Here is a 9,550-nt window from a genome sequence, read left to right as displayed (position 1 = left end):
GGTGGCCAAAGTATTTGAGCTTCAGTTTCAGTGTCTGGCCTTCCAGGGAACAGTCAGGGTTGATTTCTTTTAGGATTGACTGATTTGATCTTCTTGCAGTCCAAGGGACTCTCGAGAGTCTTCTCCAGCACCATAGTTCAAAAGAATCTATTCTTTGGCGCTCGGACTTCCTTATAGTCCAACTCTCGCAGCCATACATGACTACTGGGAATACTATTGCTTTGACCATGTGGACCTTTGTTGGCAGGGTGATGAATATGTGATGGCCAATGGTCATATACAATAAACTGCTTCATTAGTTGACTCCTACATGAATATGTCACGTAAGAAGGGGTTTCTATTTTTGGAAGTAAAATTTCTTTATCTTGTTACCACTGTGGTCAGATCATCCGTGCAATTTGTTTGAACAGCATTTCCCCCTTAACCAGGAAACATGGAGGATACGGCGTAAAGCTTCTGGGCTCCCAACCAATGCTCCCTCTAAGCTCTGGAGTCTTGTGAGCAAAAATTCTACTTTGTGAGCTACTGGCATTAAAGTTGGGAGCGAGCAATTTGGCTGCTGCATAAATTAGTTTGCTCTGGAGCCATCCCCTTCCTGAGCTAAGACAAAAATGTGTGAGCCGGAAGTGAAAAAGCTGTGAGCTAGCTCACACTAACTCAGCTTAGAGGGAACACTGCTCCCAAGTCAAATGATTTTTTTACACTTAACCCAAAAATAATGTGCCCAGAGCACAACAGCCTCAGTTTGGTCATTTCAGCTTTTACGGAGAATTGAGGCTCGATTTGTTCTAGAAACTGCTGATGAGTCTGAGGGTCTGAAAAGATGGGCTATGGAAAAAAACCCCAAGCACAGCCAACAATTAGAAACCAATTTATTTTCTTAAGTTGGCATTATACAATTTAAAGCAACAAAAAAACACAACAATCACAAGACATGAAATGATAAAAAAATGACGTTATCAAGCACAGCCGTGTGAACACCAAACAGCACACAGCTTCCTCGCAAACCTGAAGATACATATGGCTGAGGTTTCTTGAAATCTAATTGAAGACACTACATACAGACATGACGACGGTAACACATCCATTAACGATAGTGAATAGACTACGATAGCCACTTCTGCCTGGGTTTTCTTTTTTTCTCTCTTTTTATATAAAAAGCCCCTTTTCTATTCCTTACTTGTTTAACAAAGCAATAAATACTATTTTCACCTTCCTCCCCCCACCCCCCAAAAAGAAAAGTTTGTTTCATGCTACATGCAGTTAAGATTGGGGAGGCGGGGTGGGAATTAAAAATCACTACCCGGGTGGTCAAAGACACCTCCGTTCTTTTATTATTTTTAATCCAAGCACAAGTGGCTACAATTTCAAGTATTGAGAAATATATTTATATATATATATATATATTTATATATAGGTTGAAGATCTGTAAACCACATATCTGGGGAGTGGGGAAAGCAATGCCTAGCTTGAATGCAGCCAACTTTGATACATTCAAGTAACTAAGTAGAGCTGGGAAGTTAGTGCCAAGCTGGCAGAAGGGATGCGGGTTAGTTAAACCTGTGTCTGGGGGCAAAAAAACCCCCAAAAAAGAAACCTGCTAGTGTCTAAATCCCGCCTTTCCCTAAGATGGGGGGGGGGAGAGAGAAATGGGGCTGTTTATTTATGAAGCAAACCCTGGAGCGAAGCTGCTGGCACAGCTAGTGGAGAAACCAGTGGCATCTGCAGGATCACAAAGAAAAGCTTTTAGTGAAGCAGGCACCCACGGTGTACCCACGGTGACGTCAGCTCGTTAATGCGTTTCCGGACAGTTCACGTGTTCGGCTCTGTGTGCCTGCACACTTCTTACTCAACATAACCCGCCGCTATCCAAGATGGGGGCGCAAGGTACGGATGGTGATGGGCTGGTTAGTGTCTGGTCAGTTCAAATAAAATGTTTTCCGGTCACTAAAATGGCATCCTCAATGAACTGGCCAAGCTAAAATATAATTTTTTAAAAAGAACTATAGGTGGAAAGCGCCATTTTGAAAGGGGCGTTCCTCGATGTGCGGTGAGTGGGGTTTCCGGTACGGCGCAGTGAGCGAGTGGGCACCCTTCGGAACTCCCAAACTGCCCGCTCCCCTCTTTGCTCTTTTGATGCTTTCCCAGCTCACCGGGGGCATCGCCCAACCTCCTGGAGGGAGGTGGGTTAGCAGGAGGCTGCACTCGGTCACCTCCCACACCCGGCAAGTGTGGGGGTGAGCTGTTTTTTGCCTCAAAGGAGGAGCGACCGAGGGAAAGAAACATGGCTCCCATGTTTTTCATTAGCTGCGACCAGCCGTTTTTAAAGACCGTTTCGTTCATGGGGTTTCTTCTTCTTCTTTGTTTCGTCTTGCAACAAAAGAAACGTGTGAGTACGCAATTGCTCGCTTCACAATCTGTGATGACCCTCATTAAATGACCCCCACAAGATTATCTCAAACTTTTGAAACGTATAAGCGGCCATGGAAAGGAATGGAGCAAGTGATAAGGAAATGGCGTTAATTGGGGGAAAGGAAGAAGACGAAAGGGGCGTTCCTCTTTGCTTTCACAAAACAGGGTGTGCCTCTTCTGTGGCCTACATGCTCACCATTAAGAAAAACACACTGCAGGCTATCAGTGCTACCTTAGAAGAGGCCATCTGCTCCTCTCTCACACATATGGGGCTTTTCTGCACTCTTTATTTTCACTGTTTGTGTGCCCGCATTGTGTCGGGCATTTCCCCTTTTCCCCACATTTTGCTCTCTCTAGTGTGTATCACGGTATGTCCGGCTTATTTCCCTGCACTTTAAAACGGTGGGGAAATATGCTGACGATACAGCGATGTAGTATTGAAACAACCACTAGAGGGAGTGAAACATGTACAGATAAGGGGGGGGAACCCCCCAACTCAATACAGGCACAGAAGTGATGAAAATAAGAAGCCCACAGAAGGACGTGCTTCTTTGAAGATTATGGCCACTGCAACGAGGGCTCCCGTTTGCCCGCTTATGGCGGGAGACCTCTAGATAATTGAGGTCTGTGCCCGTCGATGCTTACCTGATCGGTGGGTGGAAACCGAGGCCGGGGGCGGGGGGGGCAGGTAGCATGATTGTCCTGGGGAGAAAAATTAAAAAGAAACAAAAGACCTTGCCTGACCACAGAGTTCCTAGCGATTCCTAGAGCTATCTGGGTAGCTCTAGGAATTGCCAGGAACTCTGTGGTTAGGAGAATCATTTGAAAGGGGGGGATCCCCTCCAAAACTACCTAGTAAATTTAAACTAATTTAACTGATAACCGATTACTATATTAAAGCCTTCATACAATTAACTGGGTGGCAGACTGAAGAGGGAATACTTGAGATTTCCAGCCTGGGCAGTCAGTTTAATTTTGTAGTTCTGGTGAGCAACAGCACTGTAAAGGCAGAGCTTAGACAGGCCATTTCAACATTAAAACAGGATAGGAACGTGAAGAAATCATTCACATGTAATGACTCAAAATGGTTTGCTTGTCACACCAAGAAGCCAGGTGTGGGCTGCCAGCTAATGGGAAACACCTGCCTTTGTGGCCAACCATAGTTTTTATTAATCCAAAACAGAAAAATATAAACCTTGGAACCTACACCATGCTTCTGGTGAGGGAAGGCCCTCGTATTATCGGTGGAGGAGGGGGATTTCATCTGATCCCACCTTTCCACAACAGACCACCACCACCAGTTTGCCCCTTATACTGTTCAGGGGGGTCTAGGAAAGTCTGTGATCCAAGAGCTATGGTCTTCCTTCTTCCCTACACACCATGATTCCAAGCCAGTTAAGTCAGAGTACAAACCAGAGTTTGGTGGTTTGAACGAAACAACAAGCTTTGGTTTGCCACTAAAGTAGAAGTCCTTCCTGTAATGGCTGTCCATGAAGGGGGTGGCATGGCATATCGCATATGGCAGCCCAAAGACCCCCCAAGGCTTTGTCTTCCCATCAGAATCACGCCAAAGCGAATCACGTACAAGAGAATGAATCGCGTACAAGAGAGTACATGCTACCGGTTACAGAGAAGACTTTGGCTTCTATTTATCGAGTTTCTCCCCTCCTCCTCCCAAACGCCAAATATGTTTAATATTTGGTTATATTTGTCAGAACAGAGCATAAGCTTTGGAAAGGGAGACGGAGAAATAGCGGCAGGAACCGGAGAGGAAGATTACTGGTCCCGTGCTTCCTGCTGTGTGGATTTTTCGGGCCACCCACAAAACTGTGAGCAACAGCAGAGCCAACCTTTGGTTTGACTGAACGGTAAACTAACCACCAACAAATGGTGGACCTGACCACAGCAGCGCCTCCAGCGGTAGCGCCATTGACATAACACTTAGGTGAACACCCAAGCGGCCGCGTCAAAGGTCCGCTGTTGCAAGGGCAACCAACATTCCTCTTTGAAACCTCCAAGGACCACCAACCCTTCCTTCTTCTGAACATGGTTTAGGTGTGACAGGCGATGCCACAAAAGTGAGCTGCGGCCTGGACTGGCAGTAACACAGACAGCATGGAAGAGCTGGTGCGGGCTGCAGATTCCATGAAACATGCTAGTTATGCTGACATCCGGATTTTCTCTTGGGTGGGGTTTATTTTTTTCATTTCCCCCCTCCCTGGTGCTTGTCCATTTACTGCCACAGATAGATCCGGCTTCCCAAGTCAATGGGGTTGTTCCTTGCATATTTTTGAAGAGAAAAGAACACGCAATTACAAAAAAATTATATGCCAACGTGCCAGAAAACAAACGACAACAGGAATATTTGCTGGGTGCAAACAAACACATCTGACTTCCCCCCCAAACCTGAAAAGGGAAGGGGTTTTGCTTGCCGAGGAAAGCTTTGCAGCCTGAAAAGAAATACTGCCATAAAGTGGTTCCATTCTATAAAAACCACGCGCACAAAAACAACACCCCCCCCCCAACTACAAGGCAAGACATCTCTCACGCATCAGCTTGCAGCCACACCACACGGACAACACACAGCTGTACAGGTGCAAACACACACACAGCACACCTCCTTTCCTTATTTTGGCTGCGTTGTTGCTTTTAACACAGAAAATCAACGAAGGTTAAAACAGACGGCTAAAAAAAAATCTAATTTTTAAAAACCTGAATAAAATTAAAATGCATTTTGTTAACTCGTACGCAGGGAAGACTGTCAACGGCGTATCCTCTGGTGGTGACGCGAAGTGCCGTCAAGTCGCAGCTGACTTCTGGCGACCCCGTGGGGTTTCCAAGGCAAGAGACATCCAGAGCGGGTTGGCCCTTGCCTGCCTCCGCGTCACGACCCTGGGCTTCCTTAAAGGTCTCCCATCCAAATACTAGCCAGGGCTCACCCTGCTTAGCTTACGAGATGTGACAAGACCAGGCTGGGCTGGTTTTTTTATCCAGGCGCTCATTGTCAGGGTGAGGGGGATGCGGGGGGGGGAGAGCCAATCATAAAAATGTTAAAAGCAAACTTATTCCTTCTATTAGTGCAGCTGGATCCCGGAGTGAAAGTGGGCTGTGCGGCTGGTTTCCTCCTCGCAAGCAGAAGATACAGTACGATTTAAAACAAAACAAAACACGTACGACGCGTGATAGAATATACACATTAATACATATCGACGCCGGGAATATGTATTAATATATATGTCCACGCAAACACACATACACACTCGTAGTGCAATCTTTAAAAAAAAAAAAAGAGATAATACCCAAACCCAACAACCAGTCGATCAACAATATATCAACAAACAGGCAGAAAGGGGTGGGAGAGAAGGAGTTGGGAAATAGCATCCCGAGAAGGGACCGTATCCTCGGATCACTGCGGGACGCAATGCCCAAAGGTCAAGTTCAAACAGTCTATAAAGTGCTCCTTTGATTCACAAAACTTATCTGTGTTTGTGTGTGTGTGTCTGTGTGTGTGTGAGTGTGTGTGTTCTTCTTCCCTGGGAAAGGACTCTTAGTTCCTGACCCATGGCTGACAGCCAGAAACACAACCGATGCTTTCTCGTGCTGGATACGTGGCGATGTAAGGACAGGAGGGGGTTACATCCATGCATCGACTTAGGATTTCCCTCCTTGGGTGAAGAAGAAAAAATATATATATAACAAGTTTTTTTGGCTTCTTGTAACTGACGTGAGACAGTCCGTCGTCGATTTCCGCTGCTCCAAATAGTTTGTAGATAAAGATCTATTTTTTTAAAAAAAATCTCTTGCCTGCCTTTCCCGCGTAGCAAGCAAGAAACGCCACCCCACCCAAGACGTCCTGAAAGCAGATTCCAGCTTGCTACGGGAGGATAAAAGCTGCAGTTGTCCGAGCAAAAGGGGAATTTGGGTCCCCCCCCCATGTCGATCGCCCCTCCTATTTCCAGGCTGCCAGTACTGAAATGCTTTAGTGGGGGGTGTTGGGAGAGGGACAAGTCTTCAGAAAACTCCCAAGAAGACTGGCTATCGGTAAAGTCGGGAGAGAGGACCCGCTCACAGAATGACACTCTTCCCAACCAATGACACGGCCTCCCAACCGACTCCTGTCGTCCACGAGCGAACGCATCCGGTGCATCCACCGCCAGCGGTGGCGCGCAAAGCGATAGAGCGTCCCCGGCTCACCAAGGGGGCCAGCCCGGTGGTAGCCCCATCCTCCTCCGAAGGGGACACGTGAAGGAGGAGGTTTGATCCTTTATCCAGTTTCTGCCACCAAAAGGGAAGGGGGAAAGCCTTCCGTGTATCAGTTTGTGCCTCTCTCTCTCGATTTGCGTCACGTCAGGAGGCCTGCAGTCATCCTCGCTGCCATCTCCGAAGCGGGAGGGAGAGAAGTGGCAATCCCAACCTGGAAATGATCGCCTAGAATACGGCCCCCAGAGAGAGCGAGGCCCCGGCCAGCGTCCAAGCGGTGTGTGGCGGAGGCTTGTCTGAATGAAGTCCGCCCCCTCCTTCTGAGCAGGGAGTGTCTGAGAAACCAGTGGTGGCCACCTGTGGGGTGAGGGCTCGTTTTGTCATGCACAGATCCCAGACAGCAGGGCTGACAGTCGGCGCTCGATGCACATTTTACCTGAAAAAGAAAAAAGGGGAGTTGATTGTTTTACCATCTGTCCCGCCACTGGACACACCTTTCACAAGGCCCACCAGGTGCTTCCGGGAAGCGCGTGGGGCCAGGTGGGGCTTTTGCCCAGCGGGGCTTCTGATGGGCCACTGGAAATTTGATTGGCTGAGCAGCTTTTTAAAAACATTGCTTTGGCAACAGCTGCCACCACAGCACAAGGATGTTCACTGTGTGACTGAAGGTATACTACGGCAGCCATTTTGTGGCTGGCTCCACCTTAGGGTTGCCAAGTCTATTTACCTTGGTGGCGGGGGAGCCTCGCCGGGCTCCGGGAGCTTTCGTTGGACGTGTGTACATCACCGGAAGTGACGCACGATGTCGACACGTTGAGGGCGTGGCCCCAATCGTCGGAGGGAAAACCATAGAGTTTCCCCTCCAACTATAGGGGCCACGCCCCCAACGTGATCGGCGTGGTTGCGTCACCTCTGGTGACACAGCCATGCTGTGCTTCGGGGGGCGGAGTTCCCCCCGGGGCCCGATTCCGCAGCGGCGGAAATCGGCCCTCCAAAGTGGGGGGTTACCCGCCCCCCACCCCCACTTGGCAGCCCTACTCCACCTCCTGCAGCAGCCATTTTGTGGCTGGCTCCACCTCCTGCAGCAGCCATTTTGTGGCGGTCCCTACCACGCTGCACCAGGATTCAAAAGGTGCTCATGGCCTTAAAAAGGTTGGGGACCTCTGCTCTAACACCCCAGCCCCCCTTTAAATCAAGGTGCCTGGTACATGCTTTTAACTTCTAAAGTGGGTGATCTTAATACTGGATCTATTGCATTTCCCAATTCAGGGGGTGGGGGGAGTTCCCAGGGTTTTGGGGGGCTGCATCACTCAGGAGCAAGGGGTCCAAGTCTGGAGGGGGTTAGGCCAGATTAGTCTCCAGTGCCCCCCCCCAAGAGTGTGCAGCAATTTCATACACAAATACACCTTCTTGGAGAAGAGATCAGAGTGTGACTCTTGGACTCCTTTAGGCCTGCTGGATGCCTGCACAGCTAAAAAAGCGCCAAAAGTCATTCTCTGCTCCTTCCAGGCCTTCTGATGGTAGGGATTCCCATGGAGGTAGGAGAACGTGATGCATTTGTACCTCTCCTTGGCCTTCCAGCAGTTATGCGGCACCCGTCTGTAGCATTTCTTAGCAAAGGTGCAAGGCTCTTTCCCCTGCAAGGCTAACTCCTATCCTACCAGTAGGAAAGAGCAAGAGTCCAGTAGCACCCTAAAGACTAACAAAAATTGTGGCAGGGTAAAAGCGTTCGCAAATCACTGCTCCTAAAGGTAAAGGTTTCCCCTTGCTTGAAAGCCAGTCGAATCCAACTCTAGGGGTGCGGTGCTCCTCTCCGTTTCCAAGCCGAAGAGCCAGCGCTGTCCGAAGACGTCTCCGTGGTCACGTGGCTGGCATGACTAGACGCCGAGGCGCACAGAACGCTGTTACCTTCCCACCGGAGCGGTGCCTATTTCTCTACTTGCAGTTTCTTGCTTTCGAACTGCTAGGTTGGCAGGAGCTGGGGCCAGAGATGGGAGCTCACTCCATCACGCGGCACTCAGGTCTCAAACTGCTGAACGACCGACTTTCCGGTCAGCAGTTCAGCGTCTTAACCACTGAGCCACCGCGGCCCCCTTCCCTGCTCCTACCCTGCCACAAATTTTGTTAGTTTTTAAGGTGCTCCTGGACTCCTGCTCTTTTCTACTGATGCAGACAGAGTAACGCAGCCACTCAGCTTGCCCTGACTCTGCCCGAACCCTTCCTGAGCTCTCCAAGCAATGGCGGGCCCTTACATTTGTTAATGTTCTCAATGTCTCCTTGCTCCGTGATGATGCTCAAGAGGCCCTCCATCAGCAGCAGCGCCTTGTGGTATCTTTGCGCGCAGTCCTCTCGGTGATGGAACATCTCGTCCAGCGCCGCGGCCTGAACCTGGAAGAGAGGAAAGCTCTGGTGGTCCTTCTGCCGTAGAACACTGCTCGGGCCTCTCGAGACAAGACCGGCCCCTCTCTGCAGGCCCACCCCGGGAAGACCCACACTACCTCTCTGAAGACGTCCTGGAAGATGGTTGCGGTGGTGAGTGAAGGGTGGAGTGCCAGGGGCTTGGCAAGGAACGTTGCCAGACTTGGGGCCAAACTAGACGAGACCCCCCCCCCCCCGAACTAGGTCTGGGTTAGAATTATAGAGTTGAAAGCGGCCGTACGGCCCATCTAGCCCCACTCCCTGCTCCGTGCAGGATCAGCCTCAAGCATCACTGACCAAGCCCGCTCTCATTCCCTGCAGTCAGACAGCAGCTGTTGTTCCCATGCGCTGCAGGGGCTCTGTTGGATCGAAACTGCAGCACAAAAGGAAAAGGGTCTTCGCCCTCTTCCCAGCATGATTTCCCTAACTCAGGGGTCATTTCGAAGAAAAAGAGGTGCAGGAGCTCATTAGCATGACTTATTTGCATATGCCACACCCCCTGACATCATCGGAAATGTGT

At 49.5% G+C, this 9,550-nt stretch overlaps 1 protein-coding gene across 1 annotated transcript in view; it reads right to left on the bottom strand.

Moving 5' to 3' along the window:
* Window positions 1–5,345: 5,345 nt before the first annotated feature.
* ULK1 (unc-51 like autophagy activating kinase 1) overlaps window positions 5,346–9,550 on the bottom strand; it is a 156,122-nt gene continuing 151,917 nt past the window's right edge. The window contains 2 exon segments of the mRNA XM_015408703.1: window positions 5,346–7,048; window positions 8,865–9,000. Coding sequence (XP_015264189.1) covers window positions 6,993–7,048; window positions 8,865–9,000 — 192 coding nt within the window. The 3' untranslated portion in view covers window positions 5,346–6,992.

The sequence above is a fragment of the Gekko japonicus genome, unplaced genomic scaffold (assembly GCF_001447785.1).
Source record: "Gekko japonicus isolate JY-2015 unplaced genomic scaffold, Gekko_japonicus_V1.1 scaffold2152, whole genome shotgun sequence".
Classification (NCBI taxonomy): domain Eukaryota; kingdom Metazoa; phylum Chordata; class Lepidosauria; order Squamata; family Gekkonidae; genus Gekko; species Gekko japonicus.
The sequence above is the reverse complement of the archived record's forward strand: the minus strand, read 5'-3'. Positions and strand labels throughout refer to the sequence as shown.